The 15,728-nt window shown below is 50.4% G+C and overlaps 2 protein-coding genes across 3 annotated transcripts in view; one reads left to right on the top strand and one right to left on the bottom strand.

Annotated features, from left to right (window-relative positions):
* The first annotated feature begins 2,476 nt into the window (after positions 1 to 2,476).
* Positions 2,477 to 5,910, top strand: LOC102448016 (natriuretic peptides A-like). Its single transcript, XM_014575886.3, has 3 exons — positions 2,477 to 2,634; positions 2,753 to 3,067; positions 5,775 to 5,910. The coding sequence occupies exons 1-3, from the start codon at positions 2,503 to 2,505 to the stop codon at positions 5,778 to 5,780; spliced, it is 453 nt and encodes a 150-aa protein (XP_014431372.2). The 5' UTR covers positions 2,477 to 2,502; the 3' UTR covers positions 5,781 to 5,910.
* A 3,099-nt stretch (positions 5,911 to 9,009) lies between these two features.
* Positions 9,010 to 15,728, bottom strand: part of CLCN6 (chloride voltage-gated channel 6) — a 28,564-nt gene continuing 21,845 nt past the window's right edge. For both annotated transcript variants that reach the window (XM_075906604.1, XM_075906603.1), the window contains exon 23: positions 9,010 to 12,909. In XM_075906604.1, the coding sequence (XP_075762719.1) occupies positions 12,829 to 12,909 (81 nt within the window). In that variant the 3' untranslated portion in view covers positions 9,010 to 12,828. The remainder of the gene's footprint in view (positions 12,910 to 15,728) is intronic.

Genomic DNA, 15,728 nt, shown 5'->3' with positions numbered 1-15,728 from the left:
CGCAAGGGATTGAGGAAGACGACCTGCAGAAGAGCGTGAAAGCTTGTCTCCATTAACCAACAGAAGTCAGTCCAATAAAAGAGACGTTGCCCACCCTCTCTGGTACTCAGTGTCCCAAGTCTCTACTTAGACACCTAAATGTCAAGGGCCTGATTTCTCAAGGGGCTAAGCGTGTCCAGCAACCTCCACTGATCTCGGGGAATGACAGAGCTCAAGCACCTTAGATAATCAGGCCTGTTTTAGTCAATGGGATTTAGGAACTTGACATTAGCTGCCCAGCACTGACAACTTAGCCTGTGTCTCTGCTGGCATTAGTGGGCAGAACACTTGTTCTTCCTGGCCTCTGAGGGCTTAAATTGCCTGGGGGTGGTTGTGGAATCTCCATCTCTGGAGATATTTAAGAGTAGGTTAGATAAATGTCTATCAGGGATGGTCTAGATCATGGGTTCCTAAACTTTTCAGCATCACCCCCTCCCCGTTTTGATTTTTGAAAAACCCCCATCTCCCCCCCAAATAGTAGCAAAACTTGGGGAAAAAAAAGAAAGAACAAACTGAGCAGGGCAGCAAAACTTGATGGGGGGGGGGGGGAGGTTGGGTCACCTTGTGCCCCCCCCCCCCGAAATTTCTTCACACACCCCCAGGGGGGCATGCTCCCCAGTTTGGGAGCCCATGGTCTAGACGGTGCTTGGTCCTGCCATGAGGGCAGGGGACTGGACTCGATGACCTCTCGAGGTCCCTTCCAGTCCTAGTATTCTATGATTCTATTTCTGCAGCATCACAAGCCCAGTAATCCCAGATCAAAGGTCTAGGACCAGTGCCACCCTGTCTGCATGAGACAGGCTACAGTGCCTAGAGACCTGGAGAATGAAGTCATCTAACGAGGTCCTGTTTATTAGATGATTCCCATTTTTGAGACCCTGCTAGCACCCCCCTGGTTTCCAATGCAATTTAATAGCTACCAATCTTTGTTGTTATTTTATAGCGAGAGTGAAGGAGGTGCCAGAGGCCCGGAGCAGGGCCTCAAAAATCAGAAATGTATCACCGCCATCACCAAAGAGGGAGACTGGGACAGAGAGGTCCTGTTACTTGACTAAGATCCCAAAGGGAGCTAGAGGCAGCTGGTTTGAGGCCAGTCCTATAGAGTCCCCCTTAAGAACACCTGACTCCTTTAATGCAACAGTAACATCTGCAGACTCACTGGTTAATCATAGAATCCTAGAACTGGAAGGGACCTCGACAGCTCATCAAGTCTAGTCCCCTGCCCTCATAGCAGGACCAAGCACCGTCTAGATCATCCCTGACAGACCTGTCTAACCTGCTCTTAAATATCTCCAGCGATGGAGATTCCACAACCCCCCTGGGCAATTTAATCCAGTGTTTCACCACCCTGAGAGGCAGGAAGTTTTTCCTGATGTCCAACCTAAACTTCCCTTGCTGCAGTTTAAGTCCATTGCTGCTTGTCCTGTCCTCAGAGGCCAAGAACAATTTTTCCCCCTCCTCCTTCTAACACTCTTGAAGACACTTGAAATCAATGCAAATGGTAAATGTGAAAGGAAATTCAAAATCCAGCCGTTTTGCCCTTCAGCAGATAGATTAGTTACAAGAAGTTGGTGTGAAACACAAAATTGCCCTGACACTTTACACCCCTCTCACGCCTGTGCTGCAATCTTTGCCCAAACTAGGATGCTGGGTCTGTCTGAAAAGAGCATATGAGGATTTTTCTTTCCTTCTCTATCCTTGTTCGGCTTCCTTCCTAGCACCATTCTTGAATGAGATCCCTGGTCTCAGGCGGTAAGAGCCGGAAGCCCTGTCATCATGCTGAAAGGGGTGTTGCACGGTTCTGTGCCCACAAGGAACGGGACAGAAGTTTAAGAGACAGATACTTGGCTGGTGCATGAACTCCCGTTTTACATGGATCTGGCCCCACAGAGCTCCAGTGATTTACACCAGCTGACAATCTGTCCCAACAAGTCTAGGTCCCTGGCTTTAATGGTAGCTCTGTGGCCAGTTCTCCGGCATCCTTTCATGGTGCCGCCTTTACATATCTGGACACCCCCGCCAGGCCCATTCCAGGTTTGCTGGCCAGTTGTCCAACACTTGCCTCATTGTTTCCATTGTTAGGAAGCAAGAATCCGGATGCAGGGCTGAGAGATAAAGGGGGTGGGGGGGGGGGGGTGTTTTTTGGTGCTTCTCTCACACCTTGGAAGTGTGAAACCTCTTGAGACAAATCAACAGGAATGCAGCCCTCACGGCCATCGCTCTGCTGGGGCCAATGTAGCTTCGCCGCCCCCTGACAGCCAGACACAGACTGGATAACTTTAAAAGGGAATCTTCTGCCATCTCCAGCCTCAGCTCCTTCATCGCGGACAAGTGACGGAATGCAGTGGGCTTCATTCCTTGGGCATTCCGCCTGCCGACTCCGTGGGTATAAAAAGGGAGGGGTCAAGATCGCAGCCCATAGCGAGAGGGGGCTAAACGCTGGAGCCCAACTTGGACTGCGGCATGGGCTGGTGGACTACGGCTGCTCTCCGGTTCTCGCTGTTGCTGCTGCTGCTCACCATGAAGCCCACAGGAAGAGCTAAAGCTCATCCCATGTACAGCTCGGCCTCTTCCGCTGAACTTGCCGACTTCAAGGTAGGGCAGCAGGCGTGCCTGTCCAAACACACTGCCACCTGGGGCTGGGGGAGTGGGGAAGGTGTGCACAGCCCCTAGGGTAATGCTCTCCCCTCTGCTGCTGGTCTCTACATTGCAGACCCTGCTGGATCTCCTGCAGAGCAAGGGCCCCTCCGAAGAAGCAGACACAGGCCTGTCCCACGACATGAATGAGCACAACGAGGAAGCCGCAAACGATGCTCTGCGGAACAATGAATACGCTAGACCCCAGAGAGAAGGCCTTGCCTACGGGCACAACAGCTGGGAGCTGCCAGAGAAACCTCTTTCCGCCCCGAGGAGCAAGCTGCGAGCCCTGCTGAACTCGCCCCGCAGCATGAGAAGGTTCTCGGATTGCTTCGGCCAACGGATAGACAGAATAGGAGCCCAGAGTGGCCTTGGATGCAACGGCTACAGGGTAAGAGAGGGAGGGAATGGCTAGAATCACCCAAGCACAGCTGGGGGACTGAATACCAAGTAGAGTAAGGAAGAAGCAAGCTCATGGTCTGGGCAAAGTTCCTGGGAAGTTTCAGGTGCACTGAGTGGTCCAGGCTGAAAGATGGATGCTGGGTTTTGAGGGGTCACCTGCCACAACTCTCTTGCTGCTGTGTCCACCTAGGTGGATAATTTAGAAAACAGTGGGACATGAAATGGGTTTGGGGTTCAACTAACAGTGCAGTGGGTGACACTCGGCCTTACCTGCCTTTTTTGAACTTTTATAGGACATTTTAATTTTTAGACAATAATGAAAACTGTCCTCTTCTGGCTCAGTCCCTGGAATTCGGTGCCCCCATTTAACCGGTGGAAGAGCGCACTCAGGATAGGTCTCCACAGCAACATTATTTCAAAATGACTGGCCTTATTTCGAAATAACTAAGCCCACGTCCACACAGCCGGCAGTTATTTTGCAATAATGTTGAAATACGGTCAAGCTGGAGGACTTCTTACTTCAACCTCTGTAATCCTCATTGTAGGAGGAACAGGTCAAGTCGGAGGAAGAGTGCTCGGTTTTGAAATAAGAGCTGTGCAGACACTTCGAAATAAGCTATTTTGAAATAAGCTATGCAATTGACACAGCTCAATTTGCGTCGCTTATTTGGAGGTAAGCCCTGCTGTGCAGACGCACCCTCAGACACCAATGTCCTGGGCGCCAGAAGAACCACCCTAGGCAGAATCCTTTCCAGGGTGATGCATTTGCTTCCAGAGCAATGGAATTTCCCACCCTAAGTATCAGAGACGTCAGAGCTCATTTGTGGGGGGTCAGCATAGCAGGGCCCCCTTCACTGTTCTGCTCAGGCTGGCTTTTCCAATCAGACTGAGGGGGTTCTACTTGCTCTTCCCATTGGCAACTTGTCTGCTATTTGAATGGTATCACTGCCAGCAAATTTACCCTCCTTAGACTCAAATGCAGCCTTTTGTCATTCCAGCAACTCATTCACGGGGCATGTCCTCAATACACCATCTTTCTGGGGTAGATCATAGCCTCAGGGTCAACCAGCCTGAGGCCGAGAACGCAGAGCAAAGCCTCTGCAGCATCATGTTACCTACTCACGGTGACATCCCAGCCTAGTGAGGAGTAACGAACTAGCCAGCACGGCGCCAAACCCCCCCGTCCTTGTCTATGCTGAGTGCAAAGTCATCACTTAGCTAACGCACCTCTTCCAGATCCTGGTCTCACCCAAGAACGCTCTGTAATGATGCCAAAGCCCACAGTGGACCCCTCTAAACATCTCAATGGCCTCAGTGCTCGACCAATTCAAGGATATAAAGATTTATGCCTTGCCTGCCACACCCACTTCTCACTCCTGTCTTAGCCAGGTTTTACCTATTCAGCTCAAGCTGCCGTGCTCTGGCAACATTTGGGAGCACAGGTTGTGGATGCCTGTTACCTTCTCAGCACTTTAAGATCCCAGCTAGGGATAATCATCCCCCTAAGAAGAGGGCAGAGAAATGTCCCGCCCCTACCACAAAGCATGGGAAGGCCACAGTCAAAGCGTAAGCGAGCTACCAGAGGGGAAACAGCTTCCGACCTCTCTCGGGATGGGATCAGGACAGAGGGGTGGCCCAAGCATGTAAAACAGCAGCAGCCCAGCTGTAGATGGGAGGAGGAGGGAGTGGGAGGGAAAAGAATAACAGAGAAAAGAGGAATATTGCTGGATGGCTTGGCGGGAAAGAGTTGCCGAGGCACCAGTAGCAGGTTAAGTTGCTCCTGTCTTTATCCACCCTTTGAAACCATGTGTTGCATTGGTTCCAATTCCGATGGTTTATTTTTAAGAGCAAAGATTGTTGAGTGGTGGAACACAAATCAAACCCTGGCTCTGCTACAGTGCACCCCGGGCAAGTGGCGTCATCTCTTTCTAGCCCAATTCACCCTCTGGGAAATGGAGAGAATTCTCCCCCTCGCGATCTGCCTCACTTATTTAGACCAGGGATGGGGAAAAGCATGGTCCGGGTCCGGCCCCCAGCTCGCCTGGATCGGGCTCCTCAGGGCTCTCCCTCAGGATTGGGGAGCTGATGCTCCAGCCCTGCAGCCCCCCCCTTCTGCCCAGACCCCACACTGCTTCTGCAACCTCTCTCCCTCCCAGACCCACCAATCCCAACCCACTCCTACACCCTCCCTTCCACCCAGACCTCACACTCCAAGTCTGCTTCCCGGCAGCTCCCTCATTTTTTGGCCCCACTGCAAAGCATAGGGAACCCCCCAAGTTCTGGTGTGCGAGGGGAATGTGGATGTAGGTTTTTGCTTCACACTTTTGTGCAGCCCCTGACTGATTTTTTTCAGAGCCCCCCCCCCCCCCCCCCCCCGACCCAAAAAAACTTCCCCAGCCCTTCTGTAGACAGGCAGGTCTCCAGCGCAGTTAGCTGTTGTGGGCATGTACAGCATCTAGCACATGGGGGACCTGCTCTTGATGGTTCTAGGTGCAATCATGATGGCTGTCCTCTTGAGCACCACGCTGGTGATTGAGTCAGGGACCTTTAGAGATAAACGCATCGGTTGATAGGCTTGAGCTAAAGTTCCATACCTGTAAAACTCACCAGCAGGTTATGCTCCGCTGGCACAAATAAGTCCCCCTAAAGAGAAATGTCCCACTCCTGCATCTGCTGGTCTCTTCTCTCTCCTTCAGTTTTGAAGCTGTATCTGGAGACGCGGGCAATCCTCAACATCTTCCTCAGAGCCCCGAAGATCAAAGTGCTGTCAAAATCAGCTGCATCTTCTTAGCACCGCATTGGTGACTTGCATTGCAGCAGGTACAGTAGATGAAGTGAAGCTGCCATCTGTCTTCACCTGTTTGCAAACAATTTACCCTCCCAACCTTAGCACAGGATGGTGGCTTTCTCCCTGAATCGTAAGCGTTAAAGGATATCATCAGTCCCTTGGCACTGGAAAGAATTCCAGCCTAGAGTTCAGCACCTTGGACAGAAAGTGCAGAGCTGTGTTTTTTTTGCTTGCCCCATCAAATAAATGAGTACAATAAAAAGGCTACGGTTAATTTTTTCAAACCCTGTAAAAACACACCTCACATGCAGCTAGAAGACCGTGACAAAACCTCACTGAACTGCAGTAAGACACCTGGTATATGTAAGTAATTTAAGGGTACTGGGGTCTAATGAGTGCTGGGATTTAACAAGCCTAAAAACCCCATTTAAGCCTGAGTCGAGGCAGCAGGCTGGTTTAAGTGTAACCCTATTATAGCTGCTGTATTAACTCAGCTGTGCAGAGTATAAAACCCAGGGCACGGAAGGACATTTCCAATCAGCTTACTCCTTCCTTCCGTCAGAAAGACACTCACTGCTTCCGTCCTAGGAAATAACCCGCTGGCCTATATACAACCTTGACCCCACAGCACAGGCCGAGGCCCTAAGCAGGCCATGCTGCAGCCAAGTGCACAGCGTCCATTTTGTATCTGGGGGGATGTTTCTGACAGAAGGTAGCTGCAGCTGCACTGAGCTGTCAGGTGACCACCATGGCCCAGGGCTGCCTTGGCCCCATTCAGAGAAACCGAGCCTGTTTCCTCATTTTTACATGACACCCGAGACAGAAATCGAAAAAGGCAGATCCTAGTCCCACCCCAGCACACTGTGACAAGGGGGAAGGAGGAGGAGTGTTGATGGAGTAAAGGTTTCCCTCCCACCCAGCACATCTTCCCTGACCCAGAAGAGCAAGAGACTAGGGCCAGAGTAGTTGCAATTTCACCCACAGTCACTAACCCAAATTTGGAACATCCCCACTGTCCAAGGGGCAGGAGTGTCCCCGTCTGTCCCTTGGGCCTGACTCCTCCAGTCCTTCCCTGCCAAGAGATGCTTGGTGCCCTAGAATTTTCCCAACCCACCCACTCAGGAGTAGGGTTGCAGGTGTCTGGTATTGACCCAGATAGTCTGGTATTTTCACCTCCTGTCCGGTAAAAAAATTCAGAAAATACCGGACACCTAAAATGTCCAGTACTTTCTGATTTTTTTCCCAGCCCAGGGGTCCGGCCTGGGTCCCCAACAACCCCAGCTTACCTGGTTCCGCAGGGAAGTGGTGTTCTGGCTTGATCAAGAAAACAAAATGGCCACCAGCAAAAAGCCTAAGGGGAAGCAATGCCTTCCCTAGGTCTTAGTGCTCAACCGCTCCCGTTCCTATCCCTATTCTAACTCTGCAGGCACTCTGAAAGGGGTCGTGCTGTTTTATTAATTATTATTAAATAACTTGGAGTCCTTTTTTTTTGCTCAACTTTGGCTCCCTCCCTTTCGCCCCCCCCCCCCCAACAGAATTTTTTCCCTAGTGTTTTTTCGGGGGGAGAGAGATGTTTGGTAGTTTTGGCGAAACCATCTGGCAACCCTACCCAGGAGAGGGTCTCGCTCTCGGCTGCATTGACATACTGGTTGGTAACTCAGGGGGAGGGCTGATGTTGCTGCTGCCACCCCCATAAATTACATTTTAGGATACACCTTAGTCAAGCCCTGCATATCTGCCAATCGGGGAGCAGAGACCCATGCAGGGCTCTCCCCACCCTCTGCCTGGCCAAGGATGGGGGGAGCACCAGAACAGGCCCCTGCATTGCAGGCAAGGAAAGGACAAGCTCCATCCTAAGTCTCCCTGCATGAGGGGCTGAGTGCCAGCCCTGCCCAGCCCCCCTCTTTTCTGACCAGCACTGATTTGCAGAGCCCAGACCCAGGTCCCTGCTGCCCCTTATCCCCAAAGTCCCTGCTTTTGTGCTGCCTGCCTCTTCCCTGCCCCATCCTTGCTCATCTGTGCTCCCCTCCCCAGGGTTTGCTGCACAGATGCAAGTAAAATCCAGAACACGGATTGTGGATCGGATGAGTTGAGCCTGGTGGATGTGGATCCACATTTTTGTATCTGCACAGGGTTCTACACCTTGGGCAGCTCTGCCAGGCCTAAGGCTAAGCTGTGCTTTGTTTCAGCTAGTGTTTTCTGTAGGGCAGTGGGAGAGAACGCAGCTGCTTGAGATAAAACCACCCCCGGGACTCCTTGCAAGTGCTCAGGATGAAATTAGAGCACCACCAATATGGATGACTTGCCTCCACTAAGGAAAAGGCAGGATACCTTACTTCTCTCTGGATTTTTTAAAGCTTATTGGGCAGGGGAAGGAGGGAGGGGAAGGCTAGCTAACAAAGCAGATGAGCTCTCGGGTGTTAGGGCCAATTTACAAACCACATGGGACCAATCTTGTTACCATTGTAATCAATGGCAAAGCTAGCCCATCAAGTAACTGAGTATGGAACTAGGTCCAGGAGCAGTGGCACCATCCTCTGTTGAAATTAATGCGTTAGGCGCAAGTTTAGCAGGATTCCAAAAAGGACCAGACTTCTGGCCAGTGTGACGCGCCAGTCACACCGCAGCAACGATTAAAGCAAACGGGCTTTGAAAAGGATAAACACATTATCGTCATATGCAGCCTCTACATGTTCTTCAACCTGTATTACCAATCTCAGAGCTGGAAGGGACCTCAAGAGGTCATTGAGTCCACTCCCCTGCCCTCACGGCAGGACCAAGCACCGTCCCTGACAAATTTGCCTGATCCCTAACTGGCCCCCTTGAGGATTGAACTCACAACCCTGGGTTGAGCAGACCAATGTTCAAACCACTGAGCTATCCCTACCAAAGACCAAATTTTGAACTTGGGGAAAGGGGGAAAAGATTGCCCGGAAACATGTGTCTCCCTTTCAGCTAAGCAGCTGGGACTGGCCCCTGCCAGAGAGGTTTGGGTCTAGATTAACCATTGATTTGAAGCAGTTGGGTGATGCCTATTTGCAACTGCCTTCTAGTACAAACAGTGAGGGGCCCGGCCCAGAAAGCATACACAGCAAACAGCCCGAATGACTACCTACCTTGAAAACACATGTCCTTGGCTCTGCAGCTGTTCGACCATTTTTATTATTGGGATGAAAATAGAACGAATAAAGTGTAAACCACCCATGCAATGGGGAGGAAGAAGATCACGAGGCCCAGCAGTTGCAGAAGGACACAGACATTTTACTCAGACAGTTTACGGTGACAAGACCACATCCCAAGTGCCAAAGTTCAAATAAAAATATATATTCATACAAATTTAAAAAAAATACAGTTTATATACACCGTGGAATTAGCTTACATCATCTGGTAACAAAACAGTGCAAAATAAAATGATACGTGACTGCCACCGGCGTGGCTCGTAGCACAGAAGAGTTAAGACGCTGCACAGGAAGCAGTGCCGTCTGCTCGCCTGCGCGTTTGCCATCAATACTGACCCACGATGTGGACTCTCTCTCTGTTTTACTCTGATAAGAATTACAGGCACCGGTCTAGTGAGCTGCTTAGCCGTCAGGGGCAGACAACAAGCAGTTAAGGTTGGGGAGAAGGGAGTGCAGTGGTCTGCGATGTCTGAGAAGTCTCGATGGAAGAGAGGATCCGGGATCCTGTGCAATCGTGATAAGCGGCAGAGGCAAGTGCTGCATCTCAGAACCACACTCAGAGAGGGGCACCCCGGAACTGCCTTACTTCAGGAAGGAAATTTCCCTGCTATGGCCCATAGACAAGACTGCTGAGCAGGGGCACGTCCATTTGTGGATTCCCTTTAAAGCAGCTGGCAGAGTCCCACTGCGGCCAGTTACACATTCTCCTGGCTGTAGCAGTGAAAGGAAATGTTTTCCTTGCACAGCAGTTACCAGTAGGATGGATGCTTGGGCAGAGCAAGTGCGGTTGAGCACAGGCTGGAGTCCAGCAGCCTTCACTAAGGCCAGGGCTCAGATGTACCAGAGCGAGATGTTTCAGCTTGGCTGGCCTGGGGCTCCTCGCACCACAACTCACTAGTGAGGCCAAGACGTGGTTTGGCAAAATATACTGCCACGCCTCATGTACTGAGCAAACCGGACATGCCTGGTGAAGGCGACTGACAAAATTAACAAGCCCTATTTTATTAGGGGGGAGGGGGCGGGAGAGAGGCTGAACTCCCACATAGCATCTGAATAGAGGAGGAAGAACCAGGTCTCTCGCTGGGCTAATGAAGAGATAAGACTGTGTACAAGGCCACACACCAGTGATGGGGGGGACTGTGCAGGAGCCAGATCCCTCTGGACTGGAAGCTAGTTCAACACAAGCATATTTCGAACATCCCATTCACCTGGGGCGAGGAGGGAAAGGTCCTAGAGTTTCTGGGACAAGTTCAGTCTCTTTCCAGCTACAGAAACTACTGGCCCCTGGCCCAAAGCAGAGGGAAAGCAAGTTACTTGCAGGCCTGCTCTACATATGGGCGAAACAGGCCGACCATCGTTACATCGTTAGTCTGTTTACATAGCACAAGGCACCCTCTATGTCAAAAGCACAAGCCCAAGTCAACCCCCTTGACAGTCATTTAGACTCCTCTAACCAAAGCTCTCCCTGAAGAACTACCTGGCCAGCCAGGACTGAGCCATCTTGGTATGGGCCACTCCCACCACAGCTCTGGAGCCCCAGGGGAAGAGGTAGGAGATAGGTGATGGCCTTGGGAAAATGTCATTCCGTCTATCTGGCATGCGGAAAGGTCAACCCTCCCCCCTTCAGGGCTAGTGCAGAAGGGTCTCCTGAGCACACAGGCTATTTGCAATTGTGGCGGAGACAGAACAGCTGTCACAAGCCGGGGGTGTTCGATGCACCTGAATCACACAGGGCACCCTCTTGGCCGGCATGCAAAACTGGGATGGTACCTGCTACGACCAGATGGACCCAGCAGGGGGAATGTCATGTGCTGAAGGGAAGTTTTGCTCTACACACAGCAAAGCTCTTCCCTCTCCGCTCAGCAGGATATGCAAGAAGGGCCAAAACCTCCAGTCTGCTAGATTGCGCGGGGGAGAGGGGAGACTAGAAGAAAACCACCACAATGAATAAACCAATATGTAGCTGAGTCCTGTGGCTGGTTACAGGTTCTAATGCCAACACGGCAGAGTTATCGCCTCCTTTGTATCATGTAGCTATCCCCAGACACTCGATCTGCCCGTACCAACTCAGCCATCCACAACCAATACAGGGGAAAGCTTCACCAATTCCTAGAAGAAACCTGCTTAACGAAAGGCCCAGCGTGCGACACATGCGCTCTCTGCACGCTAACTCCTCTTCAATTAAAGCAATGAGAGCAACGCAACCTCTGCCATAGCGCTGCCCAGCGAGGGAACACACAGAGTCCCTAGACAAAATCAAAGATCACAGGCTCTGCAATGGACACGTGACAACTGAGTTTTCCATCCCTCCAGACGGCTCAGTTTTAGAATAAGCCAGACTCCTAAACGAGCAGCTTCTTCCACAGCTAGCTAGTTTCATGCAGTACCATGAAACAAGTTAACCAGAGGGCTGGTAAGAGGGTTCTGGGGAAAATTGTCTGGGATGCCATCCCCAGGTGAGCAAGCGTGCTCTGTGCTTTAGCAAGCCAATCAGTTCCGTAGCCCCTAGAACGACAGGTACTGGCCAGGATGGTGCCTGCTAGAGCATCAGACTGGCTTTGACCAGCTTCTTGGTGCTGACGGTACCCGGCAGGTGAGTCTGCTATCGCAAGCATCCCAAACGCTGAGAGCTGCCGACAGTCCTTCCACTAACCTCCCTGCAAAGCTCTGGCTGGCTGGCAGCCTCAACCTCCCCAGGCTCCTTCTGTCCGGCAGCAGCACAAATCACATCATCTTGTTTCATGAAACTAAAGTAAACCCGCACAGCTGCCAGAGGCTGGGAATCTGAGCTGGAGAAGTAATGCTCATGCTCTTCTCCATGGGCAGCTCAATGCTTGGGGGGTGAGAGAGATTTCCTCCACCTCCACAGCCCTGGCAGTAGAGATGCCTTGAAATCCAGAACCCCCAAGTGAAACCAGGCTCCTATCACTGGGTCTCTGCAGCAGAGCACTAGGTAATGCACCATAGAGGTGCAACATAGTATTACAAGGAAGGGACAAGAGTGCCTGATAAAAGGCTTCTCTTGTAAGGGGAAGCAGCAAATGAAGGGGAAGGGATTTCTCTCTTCCATGTTGTTTTGTCAGTGTGTTAAGGGTTTATCCAGAACAGGCATTAGAACCAAGTTGTTTTGGATTCTTAGCTTGCCCAGATGCTCTCAGCAGCTAGTTGCTATCAGACAAATCCACAGCGGGGATTCCAGCACCTGAAGGATATTAAGAAATTAGGAGCTTTAAGAACTGAACTGAAAAACATGGAGCAAGAGTGAAAAACCTGGGCAATTTAAGAGTTCCCAACGGCAGAAAATTCCCCACCCTACCCCCAAAGGAGGTCTGATGTTGCCACTGATAGCTTTGACAACAAGCCCTTCTCGTGACAGTAAGGCAACTACTGCAGCAAAGAAAGGACGGAGAAGAAATCAACAAGTGAGAGAAGAAATTGGCTGCACTCCTTCATATGGGACGTGGTGGAGCCGGTGTTATTTTTACTCTCCAAACTGTAGGCATTTCTATAGGAAGAGCAGTGCAGGGCAACTTCTGATGAAAGAGACAGCTGGAGAGAAAAAAGCATTTTGGCAAAGAGCAGTCAAACAAAGCACCTCTCTGAGGCCAGCTAGCAGCTCTGGTCTCAAATCGCTCCTCTAGTCTCCATGAGCAAGATGTCCTCTGGTCCACAGTCTATGTGAGAGAGAAACCCACTGTCCTGTCCTTGGACATGGGGCGTCCAAGCAGAAAGCAAGGGCACGTGCAGGCTTGGAGGAAGAAGGGAGCCGTACCGGCAGCAGGGTCAAATGGTCTGGTAGTGCTGTCTCAGTCTTGCCTGCAGAAATTCATGAGTCAGGTTGTGTCGAGTTATTATTCCAACAATCTGGTGAAGGGAGAGAGGATAGTGTACAAGTCAGTCACATCAAGAGACAAGGGCTTGGTGGAGGAGAGGAGGCAGTAGTGTTTTTTCTGGCTGACCTGAAAAACCAGGTGAGAAATCTAAGGCAATTCTCCGAGATGGCTGGTCTAGACGGTTCAAGTTCTATTCCCTTCTCTGACCTGATTCCTTTTCTCAGGGCTTGTCTACACACCAAGTTAGGCCAATGTAGCTATACCGGTTGCTAATGGTCGCAAACCCTATGAGTATAAAGAGACTTTATAGCTGTAACCATATAGGAAGGAGAATTGGCTGTACTGACATTTATACTGGTGTAACTGCATCCAACCTAGGGGTTGTTCCAATTTAGCTACATCTGTAGAAAAGACATACCACTAACCAAAATTATACTGGTACAAACCCTGCATGTAGTCAAAGCCATGGACAAGTCACTAACCCAGACTTTCTCCATCTCAAACTGGCTTAATACTGCCCACATGAGGTTGCAATGCTTCACGTGCTATATAATGCTGCCAACTTTTTCAAGGTCAGGTGCTTAAAAAATTGGGCACCTCTGTATTCAGGATACTGGAGGTGCTCAGTGCATCACTTTGGAAAGGAAGAGGCAGCTAAATGGACTGTTTTTGGCCAATGTGTCGATGCTCTCCAGTCTGTTTCTAGTCAACACCTTTCCCTTACTTTAATATCACCGATATGTGGCTTTGTCCATTTCTAGAGGGTGCTAGTTACATTTCAGTGTCTCGTTAGGAAAGAAGTGCCCCAGTGCCATTTGTTAGCTTGGTTTTAGACACCCACTCTTCCAAACCTGTCCATCTGCTCATGGCCCAGCTTTACATGGCCAGGTCCTCTACAGCTTCCTCCCTCACCCACAAGAACAGCTCCACACTCACTATGAAATCTGGGAGAGCAAGGAACACAGTCAGGGAGTACTTTATACTACAGCTGCAAAGACAGCTAAAGCCAAGATCTCTTCCCCTTCTACCCAGCTTAACTTGCACTAAAAGGGCCAATACAAGGATCGAGTCCAGCCCAGAGATGTACTGGACTCTCCTCATGAGCCAGCAGCATTGGGCATTTCTGGATGAAGACATTTTAGCTCATCTTGTTAATTGCCTTTTTAGTCTCAGAGTCCATTCGGTGGCTCTTTCCGGCCAGCACAACCCTCGCATGGCTGTACTAGAGAGAGATGCCCATTAACACCACTCTGAGATGTAACACAGGAGACTTAAGGTAGCAGCAATAAATTCTAGGAAGCCCTGGTGAGCTAGAGGACTATGGCTGAACAAGATAAAGTGCTGGGTGCTTCCCCATTTCAAAGAGAAGTCACCACTGCCCTCTCCTAGAGCACCGCTCTGCCTCACAAACAGCTGGGGGGAGATACAAACCTTGTGAAGTGTGGCCAGTGGCAGAAACACCAGGTGTTCAGCAGAATGGGGAGGCATGTAAAGATCAGTGCTAGGATCCTTTCACATACTCTGGGTCACAGTAGAAAATGCCTATCCGCTCAATCACTCTTGTTTGCAATGTTTGCATTCCACTAGCAGGCTCAGTGGGGTAAACATCAGAAATCCTGGCATTCAGAGAAAGCTTCTGCAGCCTCCTCCTCGCCCACCACATCCCTGAAATACACCTGAGCTAGTTCCAGACATTAAGTAAGAAAATGACACGTACAATCTCCGGGGCAACTTTGCTTCATATCACATGATAAACTGTCCAGAAAGCCACCACTGCAACAGCTCAGCCAATCCACAAGATAGACCCTGTCCCTACACATCTGCTGTTAGTCCTGGCTGTGCTTTGCGGAGTTTTGTCCTGCGCCAGCACATGGGAGGGCTGCTAATTCTTTACTGTGTTTATAGGAAGCTGAGGACACCTGCTGGGCAATTTGTACACTGCAAAATCACAAGATGATTAATCTCAAATCCTGATAATTCAGCTGGTTCTATCCATGATTGTCTCTGCTCCTAGAAATACAAGTTCCTGCCTGACAGAAGATACGTCCCAACCACAATCTGGGCAGATCATTCCCAGGGCTGCAGGCAGCTTTCAGTCTTTGAGACTCATTCAGCTTTTGGTAGCTGCCACAACAGAGGATAGGTAGTATCACTTGTGGTGGTTTTTCTGAAGCAGACCCTTGCCTACTGGGAAAGGGGCTAAGGGTGTGTCTAGACTACATGCCTCCTTCGACGGAGGCATGTAGATTAGCCAGATCGGAAGAGGGAAATGAAGCCGCGATTAAAATAATCGCGGCTTCATTTAAATTTAAATGGCTGCCCCAATCTGCCGATCAGCTGTTTGTCGGCAGATCGGGGGAGTCTGGACGCGATGCCCCGACAAAGAAGCCTTTCTTCATCGACACAGGTAAACCTGGTTTCACGAGGCTTACCTGTGTCGATGAAGAAAGGCTTCTTTGTCGGGGCATCGCGTCCAGACTCCCCCGATCTGCCGACAAACAGCTGATCGGCAGATCGGGGCAGCCATTTAAATTTAAATGAAGCCGCGATTATTTTAATCGCGGCTTCATTTCCCTCTTCCGATCTGGCTAATCTACATGCCTCCGTCGAAGGAGGCATGTAGTCTAGACACATCCCATGAGGCCTGAAAAGACAGCAATAGCATTAGCTTCCAGTCACAGCCAACCAGAGCTGGATTCAGACCAGGGACAAGTGAAGATTTCAACCATATTACAAGCCCTGAGTGAAGATTTTCAAGTGAGCAGATGTCGGTTCAGACACAATCAGGTGAAATTTTGCAAATCTCGCGCTCGGTCAGACAGGGTTTGTTAAACATCAACCTGGGGCTGA

This window comes from Pelodiscus sinensis, chromosome 23, assembly GCF_049634645.1.
Source record: "Pelodiscus sinensis isolate JC-2024 chromosome 23, ASM4963464v1, whole genome shotgun sequence".
Lineage (NCBI taxonomy): Eukaryota > Metazoa > Chordata > Testudines > Trionychidae > Pelodiscus > Pelodiscus sinensis.
The sequence above is the reverse complement of the archived record's forward strand: the minus strand, read 5'-3'. Positions and strand labels throughout refer to the sequence as shown.